This window comes from Hoplias malabaricus, chromosome 10, assembly GCF_029633855.1.
Source record: "Hoplias malabaricus isolate fHopMal1 chromosome 10, fHopMal1.hap1, whole genome shotgun sequence".
NCBI classification, from domain to species: Eukaryota; Metazoa; Chordata; class Actinopteri; order Characiformes; family Erythrinidae; genus Hoplias; species Hoplias malabaricus.
Window position 1 is genome coordinate 37,600,973 of NC_089809.1, and position 20,190 is coordinate 37,621,162.

The 20,190-nt window shown below is 45.4% G+C and overlaps 1 protein-coding gene across 1 annotated transcript in view; it reads right to left on the reverse strand.

Moving 5' to 3' along the window:
• si:dkey-22o22.2 (neural-cadherin) overlaps positions 1 to 19,784 on the reverse strand; it is a 174,152-nt gene extending 154,368 nt beyond the window's left edge. The window contains exon 1 of the mRNA XM_066683650.1: positions 19,017 to 19,784. Coding sequence (XP_066539747.1) covers positions 19,017 to 19,599 — 583 coding nt within the window. The 5' untranslated portion in view covers positions 19,600 to 19,784. The remainder of the gene's footprint in view (positions 1 to 19,016) is intronic.
• Between the last annotated feature and the right edge of the window lie 406 nt (positions 19,785 to 20,190).

Below are 20,190 nucleotides of genomic sequence, written 5' to 3' on the forward strand. Positions count from 1 at the left end.
TTTTTCCCCTCCACCGTACTTCGTTAAAAGTTTCTAAGACTTTTTTCACTATAAACGGTAACATTCTGCCACCCTAACAGTCGCCTTACGTTTTTACATTTAAACACATTTTCCTTTGTGCTTCAGGAACAAACCTCTTAAAAAGGGACACAAAATTTCCACAAAAAGAACAATACAAATGTATAAATCCGAGTTGTTCGTTTAGCTCTATTTTTCATAACGTTTATTCAAACGAGTACAGAGCTGCTAATTTTATTCATGTTGTTCAGTATAAAACTTTTTTTAGCACATGTTAATGTGTAGATTGTATGTTGTGCTCTGGGAAACCCTCAAAAACTACTCAGAACATACAGGGGTTGGACAATGAACCTGAAACACCTGGTTTTAGACCACAGTAATTTATTAGTATGGTGTAGGGCCTCCTTTTGCGGCCAATACAGTGTCAATTCGTCTTGGGAATGACATACACAAGTCCTGCACAGTGGTCAAACAAAAAGCCATTTGTCACACAAAGCCATTCTTCTTGCAGGATAGTGGCCAGGTCACTACGTGATGCTGGTGGAGGAAAACGTTCCTCCAAAACACCCCAAAGTGGCTCAATAATATTTAGATCTGGTGACTGTGCAGGCCATGGGAGATGTTCAACTTCACTTTCATGTTCATCAAACCAGTCTTTCACCAGTCTTGCTGTGTGTATTGGTGCATTGTCGTCCTGATACACGGCACCGCCTTCAGGACACAATGTTTGAACCATTGGATGCTAATGGTCTTACTGGTGCAATGTGGAATTAATGAAGATTACCTGAACTCAGGGCCAGATGATTTTTCCACAGACTCTGTCCAGTTCCTCTTAGAGTTATACTCACTATGAACTTCCACAAAGCTACAGCTACATGATAGAACCATAAGGAAAGAGGAGGAAAAGGTAACGAGACTGTATCTCTCTTTTTAACTGGGGCACATATGGGTTAACCGCCTTTCCTTAAGTTTTCCTCTGACAGCATTGTCAGATAAATTACTCTGACCTGTCTGTGCCACTCAGAGACATGTGGAGCCAGCCGCACGTTCACAGGGAGAGGGAACACCGCAAGTGGTGGGCTGGCTTTAACAAACTCCTACACAAAAGATACACCATGTGCCCGCAACTTTCTAAACAGCCTTGATAATTTGAGAATTCAATTACTTCAAGTTGCAACCAAGGTTTCAGTTAAATTCTAGTTTAAATTCTCAGTACAGTGCTGTGTTACTGCAGCAAATGGACAACAAACTCCTTACTGATACCCTTCATTTCTGAAGAAAGACCAGACAAACAAATGTCCGCACAAGTTTTGGACATGTAGTGTACATCAAATCCGCAGTTGCCGTTTTCCTTTAGTCTGGCCTGGCTCACCCGGGACGGCCTGTGCTCCCTCTGCGACTTCACGGTAACAAATTGGCACATTTTCATTGTTTCAGTTGAGGTTTGAGATGAAGCGCTTGCTTGATTGGACGAGCTTTTGATGTTCGTTCCAGCGTGGGCTTAATTAGCCAAAGAAAGCGGATATTTATCCCCCTCTCCACTTTGCAGCTGTGAAATTCCTCTCTCGTGAGAAAACGCCGGCCAGATTACGGTCCCAGTAATTGAATTCTGAACACAATCGTCAATACATCAGCTTCTCATTTAAATGACAATTTGTTTTGCCTGATTTAAGCCTGGGTTGCTTAGGAGGAAATGTTGAAATCTGCCTTTGTGGGTCTACAGTGGTCTATGAACGTCAGAACAGTGGTCAGCAACTGACTATAATACACTGGTAAAACTGGAGACTGGAACGAAAACCATCATTCACATATAAAACAAGCACCACTCAGTCAAATGTATTTGTAGAAAAATCCAAGGAGAATATGAGGAGACAGATGTTTGATAGATCAGTCCATATGAGCCCTGATGTCAAGAGAGAATGTGCAAAAGACAAACACTTACAGCCCAATAACAAAATGTCTGCTGTTTCAACAATGCAACCAATACAGATTGATGCACAAAAACCCTTCTGTGTAGTTTCACTGCGATCTGTCTCTTGCTGCTGTTGAAACCTGTGGTAATAGTGGGTTTAGTGAGGAATGATGATTAGTTGGTTGGTCTACACAGGTCACTAATCCTGTTTGTTGAATTACACAACATTTCCAACCCCCTGCCAGCCCATGGGCATCAGTATATTCTTCTTAGAACCACCTTCACAACACCACTGGGACCACATCAGGGCCTCCCTGGTTAAGAACCCCTGTTTTAAGATACATTTATGTTAAAAAAAACATCTTGAATTTGTGAATATAAAAGTGTAAAGGCTTTATATCCTTTTCATAAAGTGTGGGAAAATTCAATAAACGACTGCACGACTCCAGAGAGGGATATTCTCCGCTACTCTCACTCAAGGCCAATCAACGGAAGGGGCTTCTTTGATAGAGTACTGCTGCAGCAGGCACGGCGAAAATGAAATGGAGAATTCATTTTTACGAGGCTAGTCAAGTTCTCTGTGTGCGCGTCTCCGAGACGGGCTCCAATTGAACGTGAAATCTCACGCTAACCATGTTTGTTTGTTGATTTTCTGCCGTGTATAAACCAAAGAGCTCTTTGCATATTTGCTTAATTGATTTCTGCAGCCTTTAAATCTTTAAACAAGCTCTTTCTTTCCTCTCTGGCAGTTTATTTTCCCCCTTTGAAGTTGGCATCTCAAAAGGGTGAGCTGCAAAGCAGTATGCAAATCGGCGAGGACCGTGCCGCGGTCCCATATGAAATCAATAATAACACAGGAGGGATTCTCGCAGCCATGCTTACATAATATTGATTTCCCATCACACTTCTGTAACTCAGGAACTTTCCAGCTCACACTGATGTTGTTTTTCCCCCCTGCCTCTGTCTAACTCTCTCTTCATCTTTCCCTTCGTTCTCTATTCTTTCTCTCCGAACACGCACCACTGCTGACCCCTGACATGTCGACACGCAGAGCCGCGGCATGGTCAGCTGGTGTTATGCTCTCAGAGACCTGAATAAATAAATGTGTGTGTGAGATGCAGGTGTGAGCTCAAGGTTCAGAAACACAGGTGTTCATTCACAACAATCTGTGTATGTGGGTCACAGCAAGAGAGAGAGAGAGAGAGGGAGAGAAAGACAAGGACAGAAACCAGAACAGAGGGGAAAACAATGGTTGGTAACAATGATAAAGCATGAAAGAGGAAAGTAAGATGAGAAAAAAATGAGAAAGAGATAGAATGCCTGTGTGCGGAAGAGAGAAATGGGGAGATAAAAAAGAAAACAGAAGGAAAGAAAAGTGCTGGAGACAAAGGGAGCAGAGAATAATGGGGAGAGGAGGTTGAGTATGAAAAAGCATTAAAAAGGAAGAAAAGGGAGATAAGGAGAAAGAAGTAAACAGAGAAACTAAAGGACAGACTGAGTTTGACAGAGATAAGTAGGTACCATTGGGCCCCCAGCTTAAAGGCTAAGCACCAGCTCTATGAAAGTGTCAAACAAATAAATACAGTGGAATTTGAGTTCTTAACTTGTGTTTATTGATAGTCAGAAAACATGTTATTTCTTACTAATTGAAGGAATAAGGTTTAAAAGACTGCTGCCCCCCCAACGGTGTTCGGAAACTCTAATAGGCGTCTTGCCTGTGATGTAGATGGTGGACTACAACTCTAGAAGTTGCACTTAATTTAATGCAGAATGACGAAAAAGTGTGTTGTTTTTGGCTGCAATCATTCAATGTACAGTGGGACATCTGTGCACAAATGGCCCAAAGATCCCAAAATATCCAGAACATGGACTAAATTTGTCAACTTTAAACGGGCACTTTGGAAAGGACCCTCCGCTCACTCCGTTATCTGTAGCTCATTTCAGTGGCGCTTTTCCAACAATATGGGCATGTAAGGACACCAACGAAAGGTGTTCAAGAGCCTCTGTAACATGGAGGTAAACAGGGTAAGGACACTCACTTCGCCTGTTTTAGTTGGTGTTAGTTAACGTTAGCTTGACTCGCTAAACTCGGTGGCTCAGATTATACTCGGCTACGTAGCTGCATTACGGAGGTTTATAGTGTCGGATGAATTCGAGTTCGACTTCGATCACATTTACAAGAATAACGGTACCTCTACATTTGAGTTTAGCTTATTGCTAGGCTATTGTCATGAATAATGTTGGTTATTTAGCTAGATACTGTCATAACAGTCAGTCATAACGGTGTTTTACCGTGGCGTTGTTCAGCTGTTGACCACCAGTGACGTCACGGCTGCGTTCAAGAATTTCCGTAGCGAGCTCGGGTTTTTCCGTCAATTTAATAAAATTGTCAGTTTTAAAGCAAATTAAGCTGCTATTTTCATTTTAATTCATACTTATATATGTCAGTAACTACAATAATGTGGAATATTCATGGAGGTCCATTAAGTGGTGCTTAGCCTTTAAGCACGTGCGGTTTCCAAGTCTCAACATATTTAATCATCTAAGTAATGGTGTATCTGCCTGTGTGGACCATTACCCTGATCTGATACTGACTGCACCGCAATCAGACACATGAGAGAGAGAGATGCAGACCATAAACAAAACTCATCTAATGATTGTGTGTGCTTTGGTGAGCTGTTGATTGGCCGCCACAATGTAAGCTTGAACATAGAGGAAACAGTGCTGATCACATAAAACATACCAAACCGACTGGACCCACAGTTCAGACAGCCTTTTAAAAATTCACGTTAACAGGCCTGACTGTGAAGCATGGGAGCACGGCCTCTGAAAATTGTAGCTTTATTATATACCAAGAGAAAGAGTGAGAAAGCAAGGAAAGCAGATATAAGGTCAAGATACAAATCTCACCTTGATCTATTTACCACGGTTCAAGGTGGAGAAGGTAAGGCAGGCACATGGAACACAAGGAGGATCCGTCGTGGCTAGAGATGCATATCGTTGATGTCCGATTAAAAACATGGATGTCCCAAAATAGTAACATCACAGGAGAACGAATAATCTTCTTAATTTTCAGTGGAAGAGAATGTAGAATGTCATTTTTGGAGCATTTCTATTGGTTCATTCATAATGAAGTTTACACACAATGTGAAGGATGGCTGTTGTGTTCAAATGATGTAGTAAACTAAAAGTTCACAAACACGGAGACACGTTTTTTTTACTGGACGTTGATGGTATTCAGACTAATTTGTATAACTGAGAGCTCTGCTGAATGAATGTAGCCTGACGTTGCAGAAAAATATATCAGAACACAACACAAAGAAATACATTGGAAAGCATTGTATTATTATTCAAAACTTACCTACTGAAATAAGCCGTGTTAAATATAATTATCAGAGGCTGCTTCCGCTAATGAGCTAACACTAGAGCTAACTGCTACAAAGTTTGTGGCTCGAATTTCTTCTTTTTTTTTTAAATCCACTTTTTTTTTTTAAAAAACCCAATGTTTTGCAACTTCTCTTCCTTATTCTTACAGAAATATTCCTCTGAGAGTCATTCATTCTTTTATTCATCCTCTGTAACTACTTCATTCAGATCAGTGTCACTAGCCTGGTCGCTCACACCTGTGGAAATTTCGTCAGCAACACTCTCTAATTTGTGTGTTATTACTAGTGCTGTGTGATATGAAAGCTAATTAATATCATAATTGAACATTTTACCTGGTTTGATTTTACGATTATTTTTTTGACTCATTGTTCACTGACGAGGCTTGGAATGTAAATATGCTCCAGTATTAAATTTGGGACAGATTTCTAATGTTGCTGAGAGCTTGTCTATCTTTTTTTTGAGCGGTGTACTGTTCATATTTGATGTGAAGGTGCTTCAAATGTTGAAACAGACTGATGGGATTAACTCAGGTCGCTGGAAACCTGGAAACGACTTTATGTTCAGTGTCATTTTCTCTAAAGTCAAAACACGTCCAAACCACAGACACAGCATTTTTCTTTGGTACGAACTGCTCGGTTGGCCTCAGTGTTTAGGTTCTCCTCCGTGTGGCAGATTGGATGGGGCAGAATCGCGTGACTATACGTACGGTAGCATGGTTTTAGGAGGAAGTATATGGACACCCAGAGGGAGGCATATTAACAAAAAATAGGATGAACAAAATTAAAACTGATATAATAGATATAGGCAAAATGATGTTGAATGGAAGTTCTGAATGTTTTATTAATTGCTGCGCATTAACACTTCACAATATTCACAGTACAAGCGTCGTCAGTGAACAATGAGGCAAAAAAGACCAAGGAAAATAATCATTCATTAATGTTTAAGTTTTTCTACCTTAAATGGTAAACTGCCCAGTAAATAACGTCCCTGGACGTTCAAAATAGGTCTAAAAGTAGTCTGTCCGTCAAGGACATATTTTAAACCTCAATGGATGTCCAAATTCCATCTTAATAAGTTAGTTAAGTGGTGACCAATCGATAACGTCAGTGGACGTCCAAAATGCGTTTTATACAAGTAATTTATTTCGGGACCAATTAATAACGTCAATGGACGTCCAAAATACGTCGAATAGTCGTCTTTTCAATGTCTGTGTTTGGACGTCTTTTCAACTTTCATTTTCCACCTTAAGAGAACATTGACTAGACGGCAGTCATTACGTTATTTCAACGTTGAATTGACGGCTAAATGTTTACTGGGTGAGTACTGCGTACACAATCACTTCCCTAGTCTAGTCTAGTCTTCAGAATGCATCGAGATTCATCCTCCACCAACAACCAGCACGATTTCATCTCTGGACCCACAGAAGCACGTCTATGCTTGTGTTTTTCCAGGGGCTACTACACAGCAATGAGTGTTGCACAACATTTTCCGGGCAGCTGGAGTTTCCATAGAGGGATAAACAATCACTCTCTATTGATCTCCTAATGAAACTGAGTTGGCTTTCGCTGGAAGGGCTTCCATTTCAGCAGCGTGCTTTTTTTTCACTCCAGTTTACTCCAGTTTTTTCTCCTTAAATCTCATTGATATAACTTCAATCAGCTAACAATGCCGCTTGCCAACTCAGATAAACGAGTTCTGCTGCCGAAATCCCAGATCAGTGCCTTTTACAGCGAGAGTGCTTCAAGTGCAATTTCCTTCACCGCGGAAGTGAAGGATTTCCGGAAGAGTGGGAGGAAGAGACAGGGGGACAAGCCTTCTCTCCAGGAATTAAAATAAATCCCAGCCAGCGTGACCAATTTAACAATTAAAGATCAGAAAAACACTCAGGGGGCTCTGCGTGACTTAGGCTTGGTGGAGTTTAACCCAGGCACAAAGAGACAGGGAGGGGCGCTGATGACCTTGTCCTTATTTCATCATTAAAAAGTGCCCGGGGCCTTGCTGTATATCCTGTCGATAACCTATTATAACACAATGGAGGGGACGGTCGCTGAGCTGGCATGAAGTTCAATTAACACAGAAGAGGGGGATGTGGACCATGGAATCACTATGGGGACTATCACTGAGCAGAAGTGAGAGACAGGGAAAAAGAGGAAAGAAAGAAAGAGAGGGACAGAGTCTGAGAGAGAACATGAGTGAGGGAAAGGGAGCAGAGATAAGGGGAGAGAGAGAGAGAGAGAGAGAGAGAGAGAGAGAGAGAATATGAGAGAGCCTGACAGATTCTTGCAAGGCAATTTTATTTCTTTTTTTAACCTTTGGGGTCTTGCAGCACCTTGGAGGCTTCAGAGGCCAGGGGCCAGGGCACAGCTCCCCATCTGCTACCAAAGCTATGGCTGACTGAGAGAGAAAGACAGAGAGAGAGAGAGAGAGAGAGAGAGAGAGAGAGAGAGAGAGAGAGAGAGAGAGAGAGAGAGAGAGAGACAGAGAGAGAGAGAGAGAGAGAGAGAAAGAGAGAGAGAGAGAGAGAGAGAGAGAGAGAGAGAGAGAGAGAGAGAGACAGAGAGAGAGAGAGAGAGAGAGAGAACTGAAGAATTAGTGAGAGAAAGATAGTAAGATACAACGTGAGAAAGAGGGAGAAGAGACCAAAAGAGATGGAGGGAGAGAGAGATGAAAGAGAAAGAGGTAGTGAGAGAGAGATTTAAAAAAATAGTGAGAGAGAGAGAGAGAGAGAGAGAGAAAGAGAAGAGAGAATTGAAGAATGAGAGAGAAAGAGCCAAAGATAAGAGAAAGAAAAAGAGAATGGGATGAAGAGAGCAAGAGATTAGAGAAAGAAAGACAGAGAGTAGTGAAAGAAAGATAGAGAGAAGGGAGAGCCAGAAAGAGAGGAGCAGAGAGAGAGAGAGAGAGAGCCTGTGCTATGATGGACTACCATCATTAAGTGTGTTTGCTCTCGGAGGAGTGTTTGACGGCAGTGAACAGAGCTCTTTGCTCAGCGCTCTGGCTGCGATGCGTCTCGTCTGCAGAAATTAAACAACAGCTCGTCTACGAGTCCTGCTCATCCAGCTAACGCCTCTCTGCAGTATAGTATCAGTCAGATCTCTACCTTTACTCCAGCAACAGCTTCTTCCTCTTACTCTTCTGATGCTGGAACCCTGCTGTGAGGATTTGATGACATCATCACAATCACATGGATGATTACTTCTGGATCTGAAATGCGGCAGTACTTCACAGGGCAACACACACACAGTCACTCACACACTCACACATACGGACACTTTTTTGAGTCACCAATCCACCTACCAACGTGTGTTTTTGGACTGTGGGAGGAAACCGGAGCACCCGGAAGAAACCCACACAGACACAGGGAGAAAACACCACACTCCTCACAGACAGTCACCCGGAGGAAACCCACGCAGACACAGGGAGAACACACCACACTCCTCACAGACAGTCACCCGGAGGAAACCCACGCGGACACAGTGAGAACACACCACACTCCTCACAGACAGTCACCCGGAGGAAACCCACGCAGACACAGGGAGAACACACCACACTCCTCACAGACAGTCACCCGGAGGAAACCCACGCGGACACAGTGAGAACACACCACACTCCTCACAGACAGTCACCCGGAGGAAACCCACACAGACACAGAGAGAACCCCCCACACTCCTCACAGACAGTCACCCGGAGGAAACCCACACAGACACAGAGAGAACCCCCCACACTCCTCACAGACAGTCACCCGGAGCAGGAATCGAACCCACAACCTCCAGGTCCCTGGAGGGGTAAAATGTGGGTACTTCCTTGTCATTTTGGGTGGGGGATAAATGTGTAACGTGATATGCACAACAAACCGGCCTGACTTTATTACTTCATTAACATTTCTCAGTGTAGCTTTGATGATTTTTGAATTAGAATCTAATCATTTACTGTGTAGAAGTTTCAGGGAGAGATTAAGCATCAAATACAAAAAATAAACACCTCCATGGTCCAGCTTCAACAACATTGTAAGGGAGGGATTCAGCGAGGCAGAAAACAAGACTTTGGCCTGTGTTTGTATGTTTATGTGCATGTGAGAAAGAGAGAGAGAGAGAGAGAGATGGCTACGTTATTTAATACATGTTTCAGCATAAATATAATGTCATTTAACTTCTGAACAGTAGCGATGCTATGTTTACATTGCTAAATAAAACGCTAATACACCACTAGATCCTGTACAAAGAGTGTACTGTGGTCAAATTCGTTAAAATGTATAATTCGAGCTGAAAATAAATAACACATTAAAATCCCGCATCCATTAACGTGCATTAAAGCGTTAATAACGCCAGCAGCACAAAGGAGCCAAAGTGTATACACTGTGGCAGGGTGCTGGGGTCAGATGCTAATAAGATGCTCTGAACGAACACACAACAAACAAACGAGGTCCACTGAGCTTCTACCAAGTGAGCACCCAACTCCTTCAACAACAGCCGGACTCAAACACTGACCGACAGCTCTCACCTCACTGCTGGCGATTCAAATACACAACCATAGCCTCCACACATTCACACAGACTGCTACTGCCCCCCCCCCCCCCCCCCCCCACACACACACACCCAGTACAACTAACACTGATTCAAACAGACCCCAGCAGCTCTCCAGGGCTTCATTTCCAACCAAAAAAGACCATTCTATAAAGGTTTTGCTTCTTCACAACGACGTATCCTGCAGCCTTTTCTCTCCTCTGAACACCCTGACTCTCTCACACCAGTGAGCACACGCGGGCACAATTACAGTCCCTTTGTTCAGAAGACTCAGACACACACACACACACAGTATGATGTTCAGAACCGCTCAGTGCTGTGTGAAATCTCCTGTGTACATTTCTATAATGGCTGTCTATACGGCGCGGCATCACAGGCCGGACCTCAGGCTAAACCCAGCAGATGGGAAAAGGACTAATTGTATGAGCTAAATAAACGGGTGAGACACTGGTGGTCTGGAAAGCCTCCGAGCGTTCGCATTCCTCCTTTCATCTTAATGTGACAGAGAAGGGCGCTCGAGCAGAGAAGATTCGGCAAAAGTCCACTGTTCAGTCGAGATTAGTTTTTTTTTTTAGGGTTTCTGGGGTGATTTCCACATGTACAGGTGCTCCAGTGGGATTTTACTGCCATCAGTCATGCTTGTCGTCGCCCCCACTAGTTTTCACCAAACTCGGCAGTGCTCTGATGATTTTACTCCAGTCTGGATACACACCACGTTTTTCCATGAAGATGTAGACCCATAAGGGAAAGAGCACCCCACCCCCAAACAGGACTTCCGTTGGCCTGAATCACCAATGCTGGGAGGAAATGCTCCAGGAATGGCCGCATGGCTGAGCATCTTCTCACACGCCCAAGAGTAACACATCTAATCTGCTGTTGGTGGCTGTCTGACACATCCAAATAGGGGGCAATAACTCAGAGAGGGTTACATTTCAGCTTGATTAAATGGTTCAGACACAAACAACAGCAATCATTCATTCATTATCTGTAACCCTTATCCAGTTCAGGGTCGCGGTGGGTCCAGAGCCTACCTGGAATCATTGGGCGCAAGGCGGGAATACACCCTGGAGGGGGCGCCAGTCCTTCACAGGGCAACACACACACATGCGCACACACACACACACACACACACACACACACAGTCACTCACACCTATGGACACTTTTGAGTCGCCAATCCACCTACCAACGTGTGTTTTTGGGCTGTTGGAGGAAACCGGAGCACCCGGAGGAAACCCATGCAGACACTGGGAGAACACACCAGTCACCCGGAGTGGGAATTGAACCCACAACCTCCAGGCCCCTGGAGCTGTGTGACTGCGACACCTACCTGCTGTGCCACTGTGCCGCCCAACAGCAATCAATGTTGCTGAAAGCTCCTTCAAATATCGCTACTGCTGTAAACATACTCTTAATTAGTACAACGTTTTATTGAGTATGTCAATGAGATTATATGTCGAAGGAATTGTATATGATTTCTAACATGTGTAGACTGGTAACTTTTCTTCACCAGTCATTGCTCACTAGCAGCTCCACATTTTACTCACAGAGGACTGTGGCCTAATGAAGCTGATAACTCTCACACACACACACACACACACACACACACACACACACACACACACACACACACACACCTGTGAACACCTTTACAAATCCCCCTACCAACATGTGTTGGGTGTGGGAGGGAACCAGAGCACCGCAGGGAGAACACACCACGCTCCTCGCAGACAGTGAGCCGAGGTGGGGATTGAATCTTTACCTGCAGCGCCACCGTGCCAACCTTCAACACCGACTTATAAACATTTATTTGCTGTTAATAAGGGTATTTCCATCCAGCAAGAGGAAAGACCACCAGGGGCACGGTGAAGTGTCACAGAGGTCTGTCTACAAGTCTAGTGTCTGCTGAGAGTCACACACTGCCTCCCGTCCTCATGAAAATAACACTTTACATCACTGAAAATGGAGGTTTTCACAATCACTCTCGAAGTTGGAGATTTTTAACACAGTTCACAAAAACGTGTTCTGAAGTATAATCCAGTGTTTAAGGCTGTGTGTCGTCTCTGGGTGCGTGTACCCGAGGTCAGAGCATGTGCAGCCTATGCTTGTAAACAATGTTTTGAATCATTGATTTGAATTTGCACTCGATTTGTGAACCGATTCACTCAATGAGTCGACTCTACACTCAACCCATCGTGTAAATTCCTCAAAGTGTCCAAACACCACCCAGAGCACATAATTCACGAATTATCAGTGGATTTTATAAAAACCGAATGGTGACTCACCAGTTCGTTTCACGAGCTTTGATTCCCAATGGGATCCCTGTGAATGGGGCCTGCAACTCAGATCTGTTCTACAGTTGGGTTTAGATGCTAAACTTGCCTTGTGTAGGGTCAGAATCAGGCAGATTGCACACCACGTTGATTATATTTCCAATCAAAATTTCAATTCTAATTGTACACACCCCAACTTAGCACCAAGCAGGAGGTGTGTATGAAAAGCTAGTGCTTTGCTCCAACCTTTTTCCTCCATTTCTGCTCGTCGCCATGGTGTTTGCGGCACCGTGAGCGTCCGAGAGCTTAATGGAAGCTGACAGCCCTGTTCGAGAGCGGGGCGAGCGTCCCTGGCTCGGGCTGGCCGCCGTGGCCGCGGTGAGAGAGGCTCTTCTGAATGACTGAGTGCGTGTGTGGGAGGCGAAAAGGCCACGCGGCCCTAATTACACCTACAGTTCCGCTCTGCGCGCCTGGGAGACGCTGGGGACAGGGAAAGGGAGGATTGGAAGATAATTGGGGGCTTGAACAACAGAAAGGCCACTAGACCCTGACGAGGAGCTTTGCACAAGCTGTGGGCATTGTTGTTAGCATACGAGCTCCGCTGGGAAAGCCGTCTCTGAACCCTGCTGCTCTCAGCACTGCGTGTGATACGGGTTTATTGACATGAACGAGGTGACAGTAGCTGAAAATGTAACGATAACTCGACGTGGGGCAGATGGAAAATGCATGAGCAGATTGGTGAGCTTCGCTAACTATGTGCAGTCATTACTCATGGTGCTGATCTTATCAGCATGTTGAAAACGTGGATTGTTTCCAGTCAGATGCAAATGTAATAAAGATTTGCTCTGCGTAGAGAGCAGATATCTGTTTATGCAGGGATTTCATTCCTCTTTTTCCACCCTGTCTGGTTGTTGTTTTTTGTCGTGCCCCCCCACAACACCCCCCCCCCCCCACACACACACACACACACACACTTCTCCAGCCTCCCTGGCATATCACCCCAGGCAAGCTCTTCATGTACAGCATTTGAGGTGTTCCCAGAAAGATAGAGTCATTCCTCAGAAGGATTTTCCCACTTTCCCCGCCGGTGTGCTACCTGGAGGAGTGTGAATAAAGTGCTTGTAGGGGCACAGAGCTGGGGAAAGCTCAGCACACGGAGCACACGAGCCATTATCAGTGTTTACCAAGCCCACGGAGGCACCACAGGGATGGTCTTTATGGGGATTAGAAGGCTGCCCCACAGTCCTGAAGAGGCACGCTGCATGCTAATGCTACTGCGGCTAATGGAGCAGGACAAACTGTTAACCCCCGTGCTCTATGTGGAGCTTGTTAATTAAATGGTATCTGACATTGGAGTGAGTCAAAGCAGGATGGTGCCATCACTGCAGGCCTGCATGCACAGAGCATGACCTGAGGCATCGACATGGGAATATAAACAGGGGCTAGACTCATGGAACCTCAAATAATGACTGCTTTATACACATCCAAACTTTCTTAATTTCACAGCACCGGAAGATCGCATTGTTTATATATTCCATGATGAATGAACCAATGGAAATGGCCATAAACAGCTTAGAATAGAATTTTGTTAAAATAATTCTATAAGGTAGGGCAGCACGGTGGTGCAGGAGGTAGGTGTCCCAGTCACACAGCTCCAGGGGCCTGGAGGTTGTGGGTTCGAGTCCTGCTCCGGGTGACTGTCTGTGAGGAGTGTGGTGTGTTCTCCTTGTGTCTGCGTGGGTTTCCTCCGGGTGACTGTCTGTGAGGAGTGTGGTGTGCTCTCCCTGTGTCTGCGTGGGTTTCCTCCGGGTGCTCCGGTTTTCCTCCCACAGTCCAAAAACACACGTTGGTAGGTGGATTGGCGACCTAAGTGTCTGTAGGTGTGTGTGTGTGTGTCTGTGTTGCCCTGAGAAGGACTGGCGCCCCCTCCAGGGTGTATTCCCGCCTTGCGCCCAATGATTCCAGGTAGGCTCTGGACCCACCGCGACCCTGAACTGGATAAGCGCTTACAGATAATGAATGAATTAATTATTTCTATAAGGTGGTTATAGAGTGGTCTTCTTGTGCATTAGCAATTTTGGAATAACTCCATTCACCTTAAATAGTGCAGCATTTCCACTTCACTTTTACTTTAGACAAGTCTCATTCTCTCAAAACAATAATTAAACTGTAATAAAATGGTGGTATAGCCACAGGATCACACTAAAGACTGTACTATACATGAGATATTTGCACAACTAGGGACACTACTCCTGTGCTGGAATCTCACTCTATAGCACTCTCTCTTTCGATATACTGCGTAATCACTGTGGTTTTAACAACAAATTCCAAGGTAAACATTAGTAAAACATGTCTATCCACTGCAATGTATCATCAAACGTATCGTTTTGTAAAGTTGCAGACAATACCCAGCGCAATCTATGTGTTTACTTCTCTAACTTCTTCACAGTGTTTCACCTGTATTGTCTTGTGAATTCCAGCATGTGGATGTTCAGAGTAAAGTGGCGCTACTGAGAGGGAAAGCCTGTGCACACAGATGGGACGACTTTATTTAAACCTCATCTAAATAGGACAAAAACAAACATTGCCTTTCACACACACACACACACACACACACAAGTACACAAATAGAATAGTGTTAGCATGAGGCCACACAATGGTTTCCAGCGTAATTATCTCCCAGAAGACCCCATGTTTTGGCTTGCTTTTACAGCATGTGTTTGGGGAGGTAGTCCTGCAGACAGCATCTCCACACAACACAAAGAACACTGCACACTGAGTCTACAGCCGACAGGACGCTGCTCATACTTTGTCACCACACTGACAAGAGGACTCTACAGCTGCGGGACCTTCAAAGTGTTTGCTTTTCAAAAGACGACACAAACTAGAGGCATTAAAACCAGACGACAAGCTTAAAACTGGGCACGTGAGACGTGTGGTGACAAGTCGGGGGCTGAATAGGAACGTTTTTGGCCACCAAGGCCAAAGCAGAGGAAGAAGAAGAAGAAGAAGATGCGTTACTGCCCAATTATTCTGTGTGTGATCCACCACCGATTCTCTACCAAGCTCCAGAAGAGAAGGATGTAGTTACTGAAGATGGTTGAATGAATTAATTAATTAATTTTCCAGGAAATAACAGTGGTTCTTAAGTGCCATTCCTCCTTTGTAGCTAAATACTAGCTTTACATCTCATTGCTGGAGGCCTCTAGTGTTAAGGGCATGCTCTGCACCAGAGCTGTGTTATATTTGCCCTGTTGAGGCGTTACCTGCACCAAGACATTGATGTTTATTACAACACCAAATTATGTGGAGATGGAAATGAGAACTGTCACTGGGGAGGCTCTGCAAGAAGCAAGAATTACTGAACTCATTCTCCCCTTCCAGACAAATGCCAAGGCAGGTAGATTATGTGGCCGACAGCTGCTAGACAGCTTGGTAAATGTGAAGACTGATGAGCTTGCGAGTGCTGATTATACATGATTAACAGCGCTGGAGTTAGCCCGTCCTCATCTGGTAAACATGTCAGGAGCTATACTTCAGCCTCTTAATCCACAGAACAATCCCTCTCTGAAATCTGAAGCTATGGCAGACGCAGGCCCAGAATGAGGGATAAGGTCCGGACATAGAAAAACAAACTCTCTGGTCCCCCACCGTAAACAGTGGGTCGTAGCCTGGACGCACTAAGCACACGTCTCTGGTGGCTTCCAGGTGGGCAAACATGGCTAATTACTCCAAACAAACAGTGGCTGTAGGTTCACGTTTAAGGCTCTGATTAACCAAATAGGGCCGCCGTGACCCAAGCCTCTTCATCTAAACTCACATTCCTAATTAGCCTTCATCATAATATTTACACTGACTGTGACCACCAGTGTTGGTCACTGCGCTTCAGTTTATCCAACATGTCACATTAGCTTAGCAGCTAGCGCCACAACCGGTCTATTGCTCATTTCATTTTCAGTTATATTGTATTACAGTTACTGCTCCCTCAGACTAATGTGCCTCTATAGACACATCAATGTGATCTAGCATCAGGGTTTAAAAAGCAGTTCCATCGATTTTTCCATTTAGTTTTTGTGTGACTCCAGTGTTCAGATGTAAACAGTCCTTCAGAGCGGTTTGATGAGAAATGTTCCTAACCAAACACATTTGGAAAAGAACACTTTTTTAGGGCATGTTCAGACTAATCCGGGGGTCTGGAGCCCACCAACACAACACTGTGAAACAAGACCACACCGACGGTTTTTTATGGTCTTATTAAGTCACAGAAATAAGAGCATGGAATAAAAACCGGGAAAATGAGAACAAAAGAAAGGGAACTGTGTGAAAATGAAAAAAAAACAAAGCTTCTACAAGCGATGAGACCGGCCGTTTTGAACAGGGCTGTTCACGCTGCTGTGGTGTTTGAGCCTTGTGGTATTTTGACCAAAGCAGGCCACAGACATTTCATTAAAACCCCAGAGCTTTGTTCACATGTGGAAAGGTATAGAATGTGTCCCCTTTAAAGAGATGTTCAGCATATGTAGTGTTTAATGCTGCAGAAAGCTTCTTAACAAATGTTGTAACATAAAATTGTGATAGATTTGTGGCCTAAAGCCTGAGGCAGTGCCCCACTCATGGATTTGCTTCAAAATATATTTCTAAATCAATCAATCAATCAAATTTTATTTATATAGTGCTTTTCACAACAGAATTTGCCACAAAGCAGCTTTACAGAGGTCCGGGTCCAAGCCTCGTATGAGCGAGCCAAGGGCAACAGTGGCAAGGAACCAAGACTCATACGGGGAACCCGTCCTCCTCGGGTCGACACCAGAGACACAACAAAATCTCTCAATGCTAACTTTATAGAAGGATAAATTCTAACATTTGAACGAAAGTTAAAGAAACCATAGGTTTTTTATGTAAATTAATAAAGAGGCCAAATATTATGAATAAAAATGTCAGTAAAAGGTTCTGTTCAGACATTTACAATGTCTATTTTACCTTTTTACTGAAGCAGGAGACGTCCTGAGCCCTTGTTGCTATCAAAAGAAATCCTAGCCAGTCCCTTTCTGGTTCAAATCACTTGGATTGACCTCGTTTACATCTCCATGATTGACTCACCAGCAATTACAAAGATAAATAGGTACTACATGTGTCGAGGACATAAACCAACATGATGCCTGGGTCAGAGGCTTATGAACCAGGAGTAAATAATCAGCAGCCACATGTGTTAATGCTGCTTACTTTATAAACACACTGTGATCATCTCCAACCGCCCTCCCTCCCAGACTTCCTCCACACGTACACACAAAGAAGCTACATACTCCCTAGTGTTGCTTTAACTCAACCATTCTGGCCTCATCAGGTACAAGCAGGTGAGTGGGGTCGGGCTCTGGAGCAGACACACGAGGCTGAGACACTGCACAAATGCACCACAGCTTTTGACCTTTCACTCATTGGACACCAGTGGTTTCTCCCGAGTATAGTGATGGTATATTTCATGCAAGGCAGGAATACACCCTGGAGGGGGCGCCAGTCCGTCACAAGGCAACACACACACATTCACTCACACCTACGGACACATTTTGAGTCGCCAATCCACCTACCAACGTGTGTTTTTGGACTTTGGGAAGAAACCAGAGCACCCGGAGGAAACCCACAAAAACACAGAGAGAACACACCACACTCCTCACAGACAGTCACCCGGAGGAAACCCACAAAAACACAGAGAGAACACACCACACTCCTCACAGACAGTCACCCGGAGGAAACCCACGCAGACACAGGGAGAACACACCACACTCCTCACAGACAGTCACCCGGAGGAAACCCACACAGGCACAGGGAGAAAACACACCACACTCCTCACAGACAGTCACCCGGAGAAAACCCACACAGACACAGGGAGAACACACCACACTCCTCACAGACAGTCACCCGGAGGAAACCCACACAGACACAGGGAGAACACACCACACTCCTCACAGACAGTCACCCGGAGGAAACCCACACAGACACAGGGAGAACACACCACACTCCTCACAGACAGTCACCCGGAGGAAACCCACACAGACACAGGGAGAACACTCCACACTCCTCACAGACAGTCACCCGGAGCAGGAATCGAACCCACAACCTCCAGGTCCCTGGAGCTGTGTGACTGCAACACCTACCTCCTGCACCCCTGCACCTATCTTGTGCCACCCATTATTAATATATATATTTTTAAATAAGTTAACATTTGAGTGCATTGAACTGACAGCAGCACCCAGTAATGAACATAAATCAGTGAGAGACGCTGTAAATAACGTGTATTGAAATATTGAAAATGTGTTTAAAAATCATATAATTATTATTGCATTTAATATTGCAATATATTCTGATATTGAACATTTGTCCAGCCCTAATCATCCCCGTCTTATCCCCACACATCTGTCTCACAAAGCATCCCTTTGCATTCCAATATGAGCCGAGGTCAGCAGCAGGGCTCCATAAGATACAGGAAAGGTCCGACACATGTTCCATGTTGAATAATTTCTCTGTTTAAACAGATGAATTAATCCCAATGTGAAGCCTTTCCAGTAAGAGCTAAGGTACGCTCCTATTGGTCAGTTCTCAAATATGGGATTAAGTTGTGAGACCCTGCATTGTTAAACATGTTCTACAGCAGTGCCCCTCTACTTGACCAATGAACTTCACACATGCATCATACTGAGTCTGGACACCCCTGGTGAGACGCTGAGGTTATTCTTTACAGAGACTTCACCACACAGCCTTTCGTTATTATGTGGTCAGTGCAGAATCTGTGCCTCTTCTAATAGGTTTCTTTTTACCCACTCCTCCACCAGTGCCACCCCTACAAACCCAACGCGTCTCCAGTGTGTGTCCAGCACGGAGAAACACAGGCAGCAAAGGTCAGGCTCACCTCTGGCGTTCTGCACCTTCAGCGTGACGTGCGCGGGCGCCGTGAGCGCACGCTCCAAGTAAACACGTCCGGAGTCCCGCTGCACACGCACCGTCCCGCCGCCGTCCTCCAGCGTCTCGAAGCGCGCCTCCGCGAAGCGTTCGTTCGGCACGGTGAACACGGCGTCCCCGCGGCGCGCGTCCGCCGCCAGCGTCACCGTGTAGTGCGGCTCCGAGGACACGGCGCCCCGCCGTCGCCGCCGCGCAGAGGGCAGCACCTGCACGCGCAACGTCTCCGTGCCCGCGCGCAGCAGGTAGCTCGCTTTCCGGGCGCGCTCCAAACTTCTGGCGGTTCGCAAAAGGAGCCCACGCCCGTCCGCCGTCGAGCACGCGAGGGAGAAATCAGAGGAGAGCGCGCCACGCAAAGTGCCCCTGCACGCGCTCCCGTCGCCAGGCAGCGCGAGCCCGGCTACCGCGGTGCCCACAGGAGCTGCATCCAACACGTGGCCGTGCAGCAGCGCCGAGGAGAGCGGGGACAGCAGCACCGCGAGCAGCAAGAATGGTGACCACAGCGCGCGGAAAAGTTTCTCCTCTGGAGCCCCCATCTTCAGCCTTCACTCACTGTCTCACACACACAGTCACACTCCCCTGCTTTCAACGCGGAACACCGGAGCTGTAATGTCCAGGTTAAGGTCCGGTACTTAGTCCAGCGTAAAGTCCAGTTAGGCGAGGGGTCGGTCTGTGGCAGCTGGAGTGGTCCGGGGGTCCTCCGACTGCATCGCGTAACTCACTCAGATTCAGCCTCCACTGATCCACAACAGCGCGCGGTGTGAGAGCTCTTTCCCACCCGTATTCAAACAAGCCACGCCCACTTCGCTCTGATTGGCCGCTACTAGTTCTCCTGCTCCTGGATTGGTCAGTAGTTCAGACAGACCCAGGCGGGTGAAGCGTTCCAGAAAGCTTTAATATTTACACTGGCAGCCAATCAGAATACAGGAGGCGGGGCACATTGGAAAGTCGTTCTACGGCTGCTATAAAGTTATCCTCGGAAATACCCGTTTACGAGATTGGAGGTCGTAAATATAACATGATGTGAGCAAAATGAAGGAAATAGGACACGCATTCACTGAATCACATAAAACAGCCTATTGTATTTTTTCACATATTGTTGGGTAATTTTAAAAAGTCTTTTAAAA